This window comes from Condylura cristata, unplaced genomic scaffold (genome assembly GCF_000260355.1).
Source record: "Condylura cristata isolate star-nosed mole 26May11 unplaced genomic scaffold, ConCri1.0 scaffold00001, whole genome shotgun sequence".
NCBI lineage: Eukaryota > Metazoa > Chordata > Mammalia > Eulipotyphla > Talpidae > Condylura > Condylura cristata.
In genome coordinates, this window is record NW_004567102.1 from 81,323,295 (window position 1) to 81,338,817 (window position 15,523).

At 46.0% G+C, this 15,523-nt stretch overlaps 2 protein-coding genes across 3 annotated transcripts in view; one reads left to right on the plus strand and one right to left on the minus strand.

Moving 5' to 3' along the window:
• Positions 1–778, minus strand: part of RMND1 (required for meiotic nuclear division 1 homolog (S. cerevisiae)) — a 29,187-nt gene extending 28,409 nt beyond the window's left edge. For both annotated transcript variants that reach the window (XM_004674148.2, XM_012723966.1), the window contains exon 1: positions 662–778. The gene's annotated coding sequence lies outside the window, so the exon portion shown is untranslated. The remainder of the gene's footprint in view (positions 1–661) is intronic.
• A 269-nt stretch (positions 779–1,047) lies between these two features.
• ARMT1 (acidic residue methyltransferase 1) lies at positions 1,048–13,467 on the plus strand. Its single transcript, XM_004673935.2, has 5 exons — positions 1,048–1,209; positions 3,359–3,464; positions 3,842–4,086; positions 8,107–8,272; positions 11,392–13,467. The coding sequence occupies exons 1-5, from the start codon at positions 1,169–1,171 to the stop codon at positions 12,154–12,156; spliced, it is 1,323 nt and encodes a 440-aa protein (XP_004673992.1). The 5' UTR covers positions 1,048–1,168; the 3' UTR covers positions 12,157–13,467.
• The last annotated feature ends 2,056 nt before the right edge of the window (positions 13,468–15,523 follow it).

A 15,523-nucleotide genomic window follows, 5' to 3' on the forward strand; every position in this document is an offset into this window, starting at 1 on the left:
AAAGAAAGAGCTACTCAATCTGGGGGATGTATTTTCTACTTTTGAGAATACAATCCCCCTTTATTCGAGAGCATAGGTCCCATAGAATGTCTGAAATCTGTGGTTAGTGCCAACCCTACACAAACAATGTTTTATCCTACACATATACATACCCATGAAGTGTAATTTATGCATTAAGCATAGCAAGCATTTAAAAATGCTAATGAATTAGAACAACTACAACAATCGGCTGTAATTAGTTATGTGAATGTCTTGTCGCTCTCAAAAATACTTTCTGGTAGTATATTCAGACAGTTAAGGGAGGAGTGGGGTATTGCTCTTACTCAGTTCCTAGATAAGGGGGTATGACTGACTGTAAGCCCTACTAAGAAAACGGTATTACAATTCAATGGATAACGTGGTGCTCATCCTTGGAGGCAGAACTTAACGATTTCTGAAACTCAAAACTCTTTTCTCCCCAGGATAACTGCTGTGTACCAGCCCAAAAAGGGTTCAGCAAGTGTTTACGGGTGGGATGCTTTTTATTCCCAAGTAAATCAACCAACGATCACAATAAGAGGGGGGGGGGGGGGGAGCGCGGTAGCTGCGAAGCCGGTGATGCCAGAGGGGCCGGAGCAAAGGCGGGGACCGATCGAGCTGCGAGGGAAGGCGATGCACTAACCTCTCCTCCCGCAGAGACGAGGGATGCAGGTTTCCGCCTCCCGGCCGCAAGCAGAGACCCCGGTGAGGGGCCGCCTTCCGCCCCTAACTCCGCAGCCCGGCTCGCACCGGGCTCTCGTCCGGCGCCGACACTGCGCAGGCGCGCACACCCCGGCCCGGCGGAGCGTGAACCGCCCGACCACGTGACCGGCAGGCCACGTGACCGCGCCGCCGCGACCTTTTCCGCTCCCTGGGTCCTGGGCCCTCCCGGTCCCTGCTGGCTTCCGCCTCCCGCTCGCTTCCTTATTCCGCTTCTGTCGTCGCCCCCGCTGTCCCCGCCTTTGTCCCCGGAAGATCTCCGCGTCCTGGAGCCGGCCGCCATGGTGTGTCTCTGGCGCGGCTGCCAAATAAAGTTTCGTCATTCAAAACCACTATTCCCAGCGCTTCCCTCCCTCCTCGCAGCTCCTCCTCCGCCTGCGCCGCCCTTCTTCAGCGGCCGGAGAGGCGCGAGCGCCCGCACTTCGAAAGGATGGCGGGGCCTCCGGCATCTCTCTCGGCACGGGACGTAGGGTTCGTGTCGCTTTCCTGCCCGGTCCATCCGCAGCTCTGCCGCCGCCTCGCTAGGGTGGAGAGCCGGGCCTCGGGGGAGCCGCGCGGAGCTTGCAGGCGGGGGTGGACCCCGAGCGCCTGCTCCCTCGACCGCCTGCTCCGTCCTGCCGCCGGCTCCGCTTCCAGGGATCGTTTTCCGCCGACTCGGGAGGAGACCGGGGCGAGGTGGCCGCCGCCGGCTCCAGACGCGGGGCGGCTCGTTTTGGGCTGGTCTTTGCGGCGCTTCGTGGCCTCGTCCCTGGCGGCGCGGGAACCGGCTGCGGCGCCCACTGCCCACCTCGCCCGGCAGAGATGGGTCAGGCGTGTTGACGAGCTTCGAGTCACTTGGATTTGAACCGTTCATTTGTCTTGAAAGGGGCCGGAGGCCGGGCTTTTACCGCGCACCACCGCCCGCTTTCGGGCAGCTGCAGAGCTTGGCTTTCGTATCTCTAATACACGCACTTGGCGGGGGCAGAGGGGTGTCAGTGTCAGAATCTCGGCTCTGTCGAAAAGTGTTTCTTCTCGTTAGTGATCAGAACCCTCTCAGTAAAAAAAAACAAACAACAAAAAAAACAAAACAGCTTTTTCCCTTTTAGACGTCATGGCGCAGTTTCTAGGTAAAGTGGACAGCCACAGAATGAAAATCCTGTTTATGAATTGAATGGCTGTTTTTATGTTTGAGGTATGACCTTACTCCAAAGTATTGCAAATCACAAGAACGTTTAGAAGGAAGCGCCATCACCCAGAGCAGATTCATGCCAGAGTGGCACCGATGATACCACGTTTAAGTACTTCAGGGTCCTGCAGGTTTGGGCTCGCGTCCTTAAATACTGAGCGCCAGGTAACCTGCCCACACCTACTTCCCAAAGGTGCCCTTACTCCAGAGATGCAGGTCCCTGCTCAAATTTAGTCTCTGGAAAGAGAGTGACACTTTCCAATGAAATAAGATCTCAAAGGACGGTTTCTTCTTTTGGTTATCTGCTGCCTTGGAACGTTCAGGTATCAGGGATTAACTTCCCTGCCAAGGAAATAGTAATTTTTTTTTAAGTTAAATTCTGATCAGAGTATTATGCACATTAAAATGTATGTAATTCTTGTTTAGGATACTCAAGGCATCACGACTGAGATGTTTTTGCCTTTTTTCTTAAGGTTTTAGAACTATCACTTGAGGTACTTGCGGTATATAACCCAATGTTCTAAGAACTGCAGTAAGATACTCGAATTTTTAGAAGTCTGGTGATACCAAACTAAAAAATAGTTGATTTGGACAGAGATATTTTCAAAATTATCTCATCAATTTTATTCCTTTTTACTGTGTGTATCTAGTAACCTGAAGATATGAACTTTTAGCTAAGTTCAGTGCTCTTGAAAGCTATACATAACGTCATCACTTTTTTTCTAAATGAATCACATGTATTTCCTTAAATGAATTATAGATAACATAATACCCTGTAAATCTTGGGTTTTGTATGTCTGAAATCAAGACTAACTTTGTATGCATATGTACACAGATTCCCTCATCTTCAGCTTTCTGCGTTCTTTGATATCTCTAGAAAAGAGCCAGTGTTTTTGGTTGGGAGAGTAATTTTGTTTGGGGGGAGACTAGGATGGAAGATAGAGAAAGCAAAGAATTAAAATTGGCTAGAAATATAGGGAGAGAAAAAGAAAGAAGCACGTTCCTAAATCTCTGTGTTCAGGCTCAGAGTCTTTCTGGTGGTTTTCCTGTTACCTCATTCACTTCTCTCAGGGGGAGTATGCTTTATTAGGCCGACAGCCTGCTTGATAAGGGAATCCTTTTTTTTTTTGTCCTAGCACACAGTTAAATTAGTTTTTGATGGAGGCAAGTAAAAGGAGTAGGGTGGGAAAGATGAGCATGATTAAGCAGACTCCAGGGGAGAACCTGGAATTAGAATTAAAAAGACTGCATAGTTCATGACAAACAGAGTGTTTCCCTGTGTCTCAATATAGCCAGGCAGTGCTGGTTTACCTTGGGGTGGGAGAATGAAAAGGAATTTGGTTAGAATGAGGGGTTCTAGCAACCGAAAGATGGTCAGTCATTTTATTTTACTTTTTTTTGTCTTTTAAGTATTGATTCTGCTCAATATACATGGTGTATGTGATTCTCTTCTAGGTCGTTTGCATATCTTACAGTTAAAGACAGGATACCACAGATCTTAACCAAGGCTATTGATTCATTACACAGACATAAAAATGAACTTTTTGAGAAACATGGAGAGGTAAGGATTATGCTTTAAATCTTTTTGTTACTTCTATAACAAAGGCAATAAACAATTTTTCATCTCTGATAATGGATGGTCAATCCACTTGAAGATAAAGAAAAAACTGCTTCATAAGTTGAAAATTTAAAAAAAATAGGCGAACTAGATAAGACAAGATAATGTTGATAGGAGAACTGTATGTTTTCTTTGATTTCAGTTTAAGAGTTCTAAATTTTAGTGTGCAAGAACTGCAGTTTTGAAATGTGTTTTTTTTCCTCCTTAAATTTAAGTTCATAAAAATATATGTCCCTACAGGAATTATTTATGTATATTTACGCATAAACTATATATAAACTACTCATGTGTTTATATGTATTTTTCCCTTATTTCTGCAGGAGGGTATGGAAGCTGAAAAGAAAGCCATTTCTCTTCTCTCTAAATTACGAAATGAATTACAAACAGATAAACCAATTACTCCTTTGGTTGAAAAGTTTGTTGATACTGACCTGTGGAATCAATACCTGGAATATCAACAGAGCCTTATAAGTGAAAGTGATGGGAAAGCCAGGTGGTTTTACTCACCCTGGTTGTATGTAGAATGTTACATGTATCGTAGAATTCACGAAGCCATAATCCAGAGGTAAATATATCCCATTAACTAGTAAATGTTTCGATAATTTATGCTCTTTTGAAATGAAAGACAGTGGGAGCCTCAGTTGAGTTCAGCAGATATTAATGGCACCGTTGGGCATTTCTGCCAATGTTATCAATAGAGCAGCTTCTTGGCAGTTTTAATTCTTTTGCACAGACTAAGCATAAGATGGAATAGCTGACATAAAATCTAACTAGCTTATTAATTTTTTTACTTGTTTTTCTTCCAAAGTAAAACAGATTGTACTTACTGATTGAGCAAAAAATGTCACTTTGGAATATTTATAGAAAAAGTCAAGAGGGGACAGAGCAATCATGCTTTGTTTACAGAAATAAATAATATGTCAGAATTAATTTGGCATAGATATCAATAGTGAACCAGGACTTTGCTCCATGTACTGTCTTCATTATTCTTGAAGTCTGTGTTTTTATGGCTAGACTGAAACTCACAATTAAATGCGTTCAAATAGCTTTCTGGGTACTTGTTTACACTGTAATTTTCTTGGGAAAATTCTGACATAGAACTGATTGATAAAACAGAAGGCCATATAATGAGGATCAGCTTCTCAGCTCACAGGTTACAAAAGGACAGGTATGTTGAACAAATGGAATCCATTGGTATCGGTCCCTAAATATAACATAAGATTAAAGCAGTTGGCTCAACCAGCACGAACAGTAAAATTAAAACAAGAGAAACTTGCATACGTTTGGGCCTATTCATTAGCTTTTTCTGCTTTCATCTTTACAAATTATTTTACCATTGCAATTCGTTGCTTTTGTTGAATAGGTATGGGTTAGGGTTTCTGCTTGAAAAGCAACATAGATCTCTAAAAATCTAGCATATACAACCTAGCACGCAGAAGGCACCCAAAATAACATACCTAAGAGCTGCTGTACGTAGAATGTCAGCTCGAGTCCAGTTATGCCACAGTCCATAAATCTTTTTAAAGATTTATTATTTATACATACAGAACTGGGGTACAGACCAGAGGTGTGGGGAGTGACAGGACTTGCAGGAGACAGTGGGGAGCAGAACAGGTAGATTAGCTGAAATACACTGCTGAGGGGGGTAGCGGGCAGGTCAGGTGAGGTCTGCCACACTATGAGGGTCACCTTCCTGGCCTGGCCAGGTATTCAGCTCGCGCTGCAGTGGCTGAGACAGCTCCATAGTGCTGTGCTTTAATCAGTTGTGGCGTCAGGGAGGGCCCTGGGAGTGTAGGTATTACTTTTTAGTAGGTTTCCATTTTGCAGTTGAAGAAACTGAAGCTCAGAGGCATTAATGACTTACCCAGGGTTACATGGCTGGTAAATAATAGTAAAAGCCAGTTTTTGAGCTTAGTCTATAAATCAGGTTAGAACCCTCACCAAACTGTGCTTTCCCAGGTAATAGCTTTGGATGTCTGTCAAGAGTTAGTCTGAAACTGGGTGACAGGATCATCATTTTAGAAAATACCTGGGCCATTCACTAAAACTGCTGAGTGTTGAAAGACTGGAGAGCACGCAGAACAGGTTTTGTGGAGTTTTGGAGTTAGAAGGCCCCAAGGAATGCGGTTACTGAGTTTAGAGGTGGAACAGATTCAGGAAGTAAAAATTTCAGGGCAGAAATTCACAAATCTTGTTGTGCATTTCTAACTCAGCTGGGGAGAAGGTCGTCTTCTTGATTTTTTTCAACATGCAAATTTTTAATTTATTATATTGAAACAAGTACTGATGACTGACTTTGTGTGCCGTGGGGCCTGTTCTGGAGCTTTCTTTCCATGCCTCAGGGAGAGTCCACTGGACAGCCTGGGTTGACCTCCACTGGTTGAACAACAATTGGATAAAAGTGACAGAGGCAATATTTAGCTTTCAGTTTGGGAATGAGAATGTCATTCAGCCGAGGGATTGAGCTCACCTCTGGGGATCTATGTTGCAGATCTGGGGGTTGGTATTCTCCTGTGCCAGGACTTGCATTTAGGAGCGTGTGAGGAGCAGCTGGCCCATGCCCTTGGCTCCTTTCAGAGGCCCAAGTTATCAGGGTCTTGTGGGAGACCCTGTCACTGCCAGCTCCAAAGAGACCAAAGAAGGTTATCTGAACTCCAGCAGAACCCCAAAACACACATGAGCTTCAACGTGTGTTTATGTTGATTTTGCCCCTTCCATTGAACAGGCATCTAATTTTCTTTGTCAAGATATTTGTTTTGGTTTTATTAGAGTCAAAGAGTTGAAGGGTCTGCGGGTCTAAATTAAGATTCAAAGTTATGACCATCTGTGAAATTTTAATCTATTGACTAGATACACAGAGGTATTGGAGAATGAAGGTACAGACAAAATAGCAGACCTCTGACAGCACTGACTGAGTGACATATGTACAGACCAGTGCTAGTGTCACATCCTCCCCGTCTTCACCAGCACACACGTGTCTCCACTACGGGCGAGAGGCAGAACCTCAGAGAGCCCCAGGGGCCCCCTTGCAGCCCTGTCTGGTCAGGCCCATCATCGATGGCCCCTCGGGGTAGCTGCTATCCTAACCTGCTAGTTTTGCTCGTTTTAAAACTTTATTTAAATGAAATTATGTGGGACATCACCTTGTGTCTGGCTGCTTTGACTCAGCTCTATGACCTGAAACTCATCCACGTCGCTGCATATAACCGAAAATCGCCTGTTTTCGTTGTGAGACTCTTGCATGACGCATACTTACTGCATCCTACTTACCTGTTCTCTGTGGATATTTGAGTGGTTTTCAGTTTGGGGTTCCTATGAGGAGCTCGTCGACAACATTCAGGCTCATCTGGTGAACATACATGTGTGTGTCTGGGCATATACCAGGAATAATCCACCGGTTATGTGATTGCACCTACGTATTGATAGCGTCAGTAGATCCTAAAATGGCAATCACTTAAAAATGAGAAAGCATATGTAGTGATGAATTTACTCTCTTAAATCCAAGAGATAAGGTTCATTCTTAATGTGAATTGCGACTTTAAACCAATGAATGAGATTTGTTGAGAAAACATGAGGCTTGGACCAGCACAGTTTTCTGTAAAGGCCAGAAGTCCTGCAGGCTGGAGGAGCCAGGTGACCGTGCTGCCTGGTGCCAGGCTCTGAGGGACTTTTGCCTGTTTCCCAAAGAAACCTCCAAGGGATGAGCATCCACAGTCGCAGACAGGCTCCTCAGGTTCTGAAGAAAATTCCAAAAGCGCCATGAGCAATGGCGACACCCTAGGACTAAGGGGCACTGGCAGGTCACTGGCTGGCGGGAAGGCGGCAGCCGTCATCGGATGTACAGGCTCTGGTATGTTTGCTAAACGGAAATGAGTCCTGTTACACTCCTCAGCTGGTTTCTGTCCTTAGCTCGACGCCCGTGATAAAATCGGCCACGTCGAGGAGCAGATGCCCCGAGTGGCTTTGCGGTTGGTGGCGGGAGCCCACTGGGTTGGCGTGTACCTCTGCTTCCGTGCGTCCTGACCCAGCATCAGCATTGCTTGATGCCACAGTGTGAGATGAGTGAACTCTGGGTCAGCCTGTCCCCACCACGCCCCAGCACACGTCCGTGGTCAAAACTGGCCTAATGATAAAGCTTAGCCCTGTGTCCGGTTGGCCTGAGGTCGTCACCGCGCCCCAAGCACCGTGTCACTTGCCGCCTGTGTCAGTGCTGCTGTATGTCCACGTGCTTGTGTGAGGCCCGGCCAGGGGTGCCGGCCCAACACAAACAGTCTTGACATTTTGCTGCTTTTCCTCCTTTTGCGCTGGAAACTCTTTGGGTAGATAATTATGAATGCAGTTGCTGTAGTTATTTCATGCTTCTAGTAAAGTATTTGGCTAGGGGACATTTGATGACTAATGTACATGAGCTCAGGAGCTTTGCTTTTGGGTAATTTCATTCTGTTCCACCTGGTGCTGGTTGCCAGTAACTACGGGGCAGAACAGTACAAGTCTCTTTCCTTTACAGAATTGCAATGAAGGTTATGTGTTTTTGAAAAAGATACAGTTCAGTGAATGTTTCATTTATGTTTTCCTCTTGCTGTAGCCCGCCAATTGACTACTTTGATGTATTTAAAGAATCCAAAGACCAAAATTTCTTTGAGTCGCAGGAGTCAGTCATCACTCTGTGTACACACCTGCAGGAGCTGAAGAGCAGGATGGAACACCTTGGCAGAGAGCAGCTGAAAAATGAGTTCTTCAGGCTCCTTCAGGTAAACATGAGAGCTCATCTCCTGAGTACATTTATTTGTTTTTGTAAACAGCTCAAACATAAAAGGGAGCGCATCGGACCACAGGCAAGGTACATAAGTCACACGTGATCACCTGTACGATTTTAGCGATCGTGTTGTCCACGAGATCACATCCATTCGGTCCCTGAAAAAGGGTCTTGAAATGCCCCGTGTTCCAACTGGACGTGACTCTGGGCACAGGAGCCGCCTGGCTTCTGAGCGGCTGTTGCTCCTGGGGGATGTGTCGCCCTGACTGGTCAGCCCTGGGGCCCCGGCGTGGTGCCCGCCCTCTTGTTTATTTGTGGCTGGACCTGGGGCTCATTGTTTAATTTAATTTCTGCGCTTTGAACTAGATGTATTTCAGGTAAGGGTGGAGTGCAGAGTCTGGGACACAGACTTCCTGTTATGAGTAGGTGAAACATTGAAACCGATTTCATAGGACCTATTTCATAGTTTCATCACACTTTTTCATTTGTCTTTAAGTTTAGGTTTTCTTACTCAGAACAGCTCAACACTGAAAATACATTACTAGAATCAGAGCTGCATGAAAATGTGTAGTAGATGGCAGAATCCCTACCCTCACTTTCCCCAGAAGAAGTTAGAAGCATGTCCAGAAAGAGGGGTTAAAGTTGCAGTGGAGAAGGGCAGAGGAGGAGGGGGTGTGGGGAGGAGGCTGCTGAGAAGGTGCCTCGGAAGCAGGCGAAGGAGCAGGTTGGGGGGCCGAGCACCTGAGGGGGTGGTGTGTTCCTGCTGAGGCCTTGAGGTGGGAGCCCCCAGGTGAACGTGAGAAGCTGCCAGGCCATTCTGCAGGAAATGAGGAGAGCGGTGAAGAGGGGCTGGGAGGGCCATGGAGCCTTCCTAGCCGAGACAAGGGCTTCGGGGTTTACTCAGAAAGGAATGGGAAGCAGCTAGAAGGTTCCTAGAGCAGTAACACTGAGTGGCTCACTTAGGGGTATTTCTGAGAACAGACTGAAGAGGCACAGGGCAGGAAGAGGGCGATCCGTTATTGAACGGACTCAGGTTAGGACTGAGCAAAGCGTAGTGGAGGGGGCAGGTGTCCCCAGACTCTGCATATACTTTGCAAACGGAGGGTCTGCCTGTGCTGTCAGACTGTGGGACGTGACCGAGTCCTGGTGTCCCTCCCAGGCCCGGTGGAGTAGCAGAGTGACTAAGGGGGAGACTTGGCTGGTGCTTGGAGAAAAAGTGGCCGAGGAATTGCTAGCAAAAATGAAAGCTGGTTATTGCTCCTCCCCGCCAGCTGTCCTTTATGCTCAGCTTAGAATGAAAAGAAAGAAAAGTTACCACTTTTTGACCCCGCAGGGCCATCCTTGCAGGGATAATCCTTGAGTGTGCGCCTTGCCCCGAGTCTGATCAAGTGAGAGGAAGGAGGACCAGCCCATTTCCATCATCTGGCCAGCGCACCCAGACTGCCACTCCACCCCCCTGTGAAGAAGCCAGAGTTGCTTCCCGTTAGTGCGCGCTTTGCCCGGCTGGTTCACGTGCTCTGAGAAGCCTGAGTGTTTCCATTGGCAGGAAATACTGTGCCACTGTCCATATACTTCTGTGCCTGCGCTGCCAGAGACTGTTCTAGAAGGGGCATGTGAAGGTGTGCAAACAGGCAGCCTGGCAGTCAGTCACAGAACTCTCAGTCTCTGGCAAATAGCTAGTCACGTCGCAGCCCGAGGAGGCGCAGAATTACAAACTGGGGCACGGTGTGAGGGAAATGTGCCAGAGCCGCAGAGCACCCATGGCTGGGAATGCCGGCTCCGCATCACTGTGTGCGTCTTCATCAGCCTTGGACCCTTGAGTTACCGTTTCCCCCCCAGTTTTATTACTTTCAACTTGTTGGAATAATTTTTTTAATGAGTATTTTTTTAAAGACTTACTTATTTATTCATACAGAACTGGGGTACAGGCCAGAGATGTGGAGGGTGAGAGGATTCACCAGAGACAGAGCGGGGAGCAGAACAGGCAGATGGGCGAAGTACACTGCTGAGGGGAGCAGCGGGCGGGTCAGGAGAGGTCTGCCGCGCCATGTGGTCACCTCCGGGTAGGCGGGGATTGAACTCATACGGAAGTGGCTTAAGCTTCTCAGTGCTGTGCTTTAACCCACTGCACCACCAGGGAGGGCCTGGAGTTATTTTTTAAAACCTTACATTTCAGGAAAAAAGTTGTTTCCATGTTTCTTGGTCAGAACATGCATCTTTACTCTTATTTTGAATCATATGAGTAGTTTATTGAGGTTAAATATCGAATACTTCTATATGCCAGGTATTAGGTGCGTCACTTTCCTGCACCATGCCTGTTAATTCTCACAATAAGTACAAGGTAAGTACTGATAGTGCCTGGCCTCGCATGGGTGGAACCCGAGCTGTGAAGATGGTAGGTAATTTGCCAGAGGCCAGTGATTGGCAATGCTGGGATTTGAACCCAGGTCTGTGAGGAGCCAGAGCCTGTTGTCTTAAACGTGTTGTTTTAGTTCTAGTGTAAAAAAAAATAACAGGGCCACGTACCATCCCAGTAAACTTGAGTGTTATTACAATCAAAGCAGATAGTAGATTATTAGAGCTCGAAGCTCTTTTAGACATCATCTTGTCCAGTTTCTTTACAAGTGAGAAACTAAATCCCAGAGAGGTTGTTGTGTCATCCATTTATACAACTAGAAAAGAAATGCAGCAGGTTTGGGGGAGTCTGGGAAGAAAAAAAAAAACGCTTTTCTCTTGATTTTGGATTATAAAATCCCCTTGGCCACCTCTTCTCATCATCTGGTTATGCTCTAGAAGCTACACGATGCCAAGCCTTCATTCTGCTGAGCGGACACAGGTGGTAAACCCCTTCACGCTGCTTTCTGGAGGGCCACTATGTGCTATCCAGTTCAGTTTTATTGTTTTGCCTTTTTGATGCATGTCTGGGAAACACAATCTTTGCATCAGTAGAGAAAGTATAGATTTGATGAACATTTTAAGTTAAGAGGTTTGTAGAAATAAATTTTAAGAATCACTTTAGTCACCTCCTCCCCCGCATCCACACCACATCCTGCATACTGGTTTTGGTTGGCTGGCCAACAGAGAGGTAAATGATCTGCACTTCTTCTTTTTCAGATCTCACTGTGGGGAAATAAGTGTGATCTGTCTCTATCGGGAGGAGAAACTAGTGCTCAGAGGAGCAATATAATACACTCTTTGGACGACCTAAAACCTTACATTTTAGTCAATGACACGGAACGTCTTTGGTCATTACTTAGCAGTTGTAAAGAAACGGAGAAAGCTTCTGCAGTTACGGTGGCTATTGTTCTGGATAATTCTGGGTTTGAACTCGTTACAGATTTAATATTAGCTGACTTCTTGTTGTCCTCAAAACTGGCAACCGAGATCCATTTCTATGGAAAAACTATCCCATGGTTTGTTTCTGATACAACTATACGTGATTTTGAGTGGTTAATTAAACAAGTTAAGTGCTCTGAGCATAAGTGGGTGTCCAGGTGTGGGGTGGACTGGAAAAACTATGTGAAAACAGGTGAGTGGGTTTACCTTGACCATATGTTTTGGACCCTGCCTCATGAATTCTGTGCCATGTCACAAGTCGCTCCTGACTTGTATGCTCAACTGCAGAAGGCACATTTGATTTTATTCAAGGGTGATCTGAATTACAGAAAGTTGACAGGCGACAGAAAGTGGGAGTTCACCACTCCATTCCACCAGGCCTTGAATGGCTTCCACCCTGCTCCGCTCTGCAGTGTGAGAACGTTAAAGGCTGAGGTCCAGGTTGGTCTTCAGCCTGGGCAAGGGGAACAGCTGACCGCGGCTGACCCCAACTGGCTGACCACGGGGAAATACGGAATATTTCAGTTTGATGGTCCACTTTGACGTGACGTAGGAGCCCTGAATGTGGTGGAGGGGTCTTGCCGGGCTCTTTGCCTCCCTAGAGAAGCAGTGTGAACTCCATCACTTGCCCACCATCTGCTCTGAGTCTCTGCGCTTATACGCTTGGGATGCTTTTCTTTGGGTGGGGGGAAGATTTTGCCCTGCTAAATTGTTCTGGGGATAGAGGGCGTAAGGTAGTCACAGGTGTTTCCATTTAAACTGGAATTAGTCACTTCAAGTTAAAAGTATCATTTCAAGTCTCTTTAATGAATGTGTTTTTAATTGTGTAGAAAGCAAGTTAGCTAACATTGCTTTTAATACTGTATTGCATGACATTTAATATTTTAGGGAGCATGGAGTTTTATTTAACCTAATTTGAGGTTCTAGAAATACAGGCTCCATGAAGACATGGATGCTTTATTACGAGCGGCTTTTCTTGCAACTGTGATGTTTGAACACGTGAAAGCAAAACTTACCTCATTATGTTATATATAACTTGTTCTCCTTGAATTTTATTTTGTCTCAATAGCCTATTTTATTTGCATGTATTTGTGCTTTGATTGACCTGTGCAATGGGTGGTAGGAAACACAGCCAGGATGAAACAACTGGTACTTGAAGGAATGTGATATAGCTTCCGCCCTGTTAGCATCGCCATAATCAACTGAAATATGTTACTTTCAAGAGTGCTTTAAATGAGCAAATTTTTAGATTGCTCTGCAGTTTAAAAAATTGCTTTAAATAGAAAAAAGTTCTTGTGCATTGAATTTGGAGTACTACCAGCCATGAGTTCTTTTTAAAAAACTGTTCTTACACACTGATTGGTGATCACCAGTTTTTAAAAGCTAAACTTCAGGCCATTTTATTTTGAAACTGAAGTGGGGAATAAATCTGGAATTTTTTTTTGTACTAGAATAATAAAGTGAGTTAATTGTACAGCTGAGTTCGTGGGTTTTACTTTCCAGTGGAGGAAAGTCAAGCAGGGAAGATAAAAATTGAGATAATAAAGAAACTCATAATGTGTATTACAGAGGTTGCCAAGGCAGATTTTGTATCACTTGTGATAGTCTAAGCCTTTGTTAAAGTATGTGAGAACAACTTTTGTAAAATGTTTATTTAAAGCTACTGTTTCAAATTTACTGTTTCCTAATCTACATAGGCCCTTTAACGGTTTGCAGACACTTGATGTAAAATAGGCCACACTTGTGTACTTGCGGTGACCTGAGCTGGTGTAAGCAGCTACTGTGTGATTCATTGCAATTTCAGAGCCTGGATTTTTCTGCCTTTACTATATTTTATTAAAAACATGAAATGAGGATGTCTGAAGAAGTCATTCACCCCTTCCTCCCAAAAAGCAGGGGAGCAAAACAGCGCGAAAGAAAGGTGACAATGTGGAGAGGAAGCCCGTGGGTTATGCCAGGTGCTGAGAAGCGAAAGAAGCCAGCCGAGACACGTGCAGGAGTCCACTGACAGCTGAACTATGAAGAAGCGAAGCGAAAGAACAGGCAAAACTAAGCCAAATCCTAGCAGTAGCACTGCAGAATTGGGGTGGGAGGTGAGGGGCGCGGGGTGGACAGTGGGAAGGACCAGTGTGGTCTATGGCAGAGGATGATGGCTCTCAGGGGGCTCGGGGTGGGAGAGGTGTGGTAACATCTGAAGAGGGGGGAACCCGTCCCTTAAATCACAGACAGTGCTGAAAACCAATAATTTAACTGTTGAAAGGCTTAATAGGAGGAAGGGCCCTTCCGGTCTTTAATCACTTGGCTGTTTTAAACCAGCATTCTGGAGCTGGAGTTCCCTGGCTGTTTGTCCATCCGAGGTCCAAGTGCTTCTGCACACTCTCAGCGTTGCACCACAGTCAACCCATCTGGTCACTCCTAAAAGAAACCTTGGCCCTGCACCCACCCACCAGGCCTCCCCAGGCTCAGAAACCTACTTCCTGTCTCCAGCTGTGTCTGTTCCAGACATTTCCTATTTAAATGCTATTGCAAACGCTGTTATCCCTTGCGAGACTCCAAGCTTTATGGACTGTCGTCTGTTCCAGAACTTCATTCCCCTTTTCTGTCGTGTGCATGAACCACACTTGTGTGCCCCACGTTTATCCATCATGCCTGCGTGACCGGACATTGGGCTGCTCCCTACAAGCACTCGTGGGCAGGTGTGTATGTCCTCAGTTCTCGTGGATACACCTGGGGAGGAAACGCTAGATCACAAGTTCGATGTTTTGAGGAGGTGCCAAACTTTCCCAAAGTGTTTGTCGCATTTTACATCCCTCGCAGTCCTGATTTCTCCACATCCTGTTAATTCAGTCATCTGTGTCTGGACGAGAGCCACGTCCAGGGTTTGGTTTGCGCGTTCCTGATGACTAATGGTGTTGAGCATATTTGCATGCGCTGATGGGCTGCCCCTGTGTTTTTGGAGAAGTGTTTTCAGTTCCTCTGCCCATTTAAAATCAGATTATCTTTTGGTGACTGCCTTGGTTGTTTACGATTTCTGTCTGGAGGTCTCATGAGATAGATAATTGGCAAAGAGTTCTCCTGTACATAGTCTTCACTTTCTTGAGGGCTCCGCGGGAAGCACAAGCATGTTAGATCTTGATGAAGTCCTGTGTTTCTTTTGTTGCCAAACGCTATTTAAAAAAAATTATTTATGCATACAGAACTGAGGTACAGGCCAGATGTGCAGGGGGTGAGAGGATTCACCAGACACAGGGTGGGGAGCAGAATAGCCAGACAGACAAGCACACTGCTGAAGGGAGCAGCGGACGAGGCCGGAGAGGTCTGCCGCGCCATGTGGGTCAGCTCCCTGGCTGGGGATCGAACTTGCATTGAAGTGGCTGAGGCCAGCTTCGTAGTGCTGTGCTTTAACCCATTGCGTCACTGCGGAGGGCCCCAGACGATGGTTTTTGACTTGTTTCTTCACATTCCCTGAAGGGCCACTGATGTGAGGAACGGAGGAGCTCAGTGAACAGGGTTTTGACACCCTCTCAGCCTCTCTCCTTGTTTCTGCCCCAGCCAGTCTCGCCTGTATGTGTTCCGCTGAGTCACAACATGAGGGGGAGCGCTGTGCGCTGGTGTCAGATGGGGCCTGTTTCCCACTGAAGAACTTGGGGAATCTCCCCAAATCGCCTCCTCGGTTGTTTCAACTGCCAATACCACACTTGCTTGAGTATGAAGTAACTCCTGCAGAAAGCAGTTTGTAAATCTCATGCAGTACCTTTTTACTGAGTCATAAAGCCAATATCTTAGGTATACACTGATGGAAAAATGGAGAAGGGGCTGGCGCAGAATTAGGTGGAGAATGGTTTATGTTACTCTTTGCTTAAACGGAATGAACGATTTGCAGGGACAACCTAGCATTTTTTTTTTTTTT

Excerpts from the sequence above, each read along its gene's own strand:
- ARMT1 (XM_004673935.2), top strand. The coding sequence starts at position 1,169 with ATGGCGGGGCCTCCGGCATCTCTCTCGGCACGGGACGTAGG. Across the intron at positions 1,210-3,358 it reads CTCTCGGCACGGGACGTAGG|GTCGTTTGCATATCTTACAG; the intron begins GTTCGTGTCGCT and ends ATTCTCTTCTAG. Across the intron at positions 8,273-11,391 it reads AGTTCTTCAGGCTCCTTCAG|ATCTCACTGTGGGGAAATAA; the intron begins GTAAACATGAGA and ends CTTCTTTTTCAG.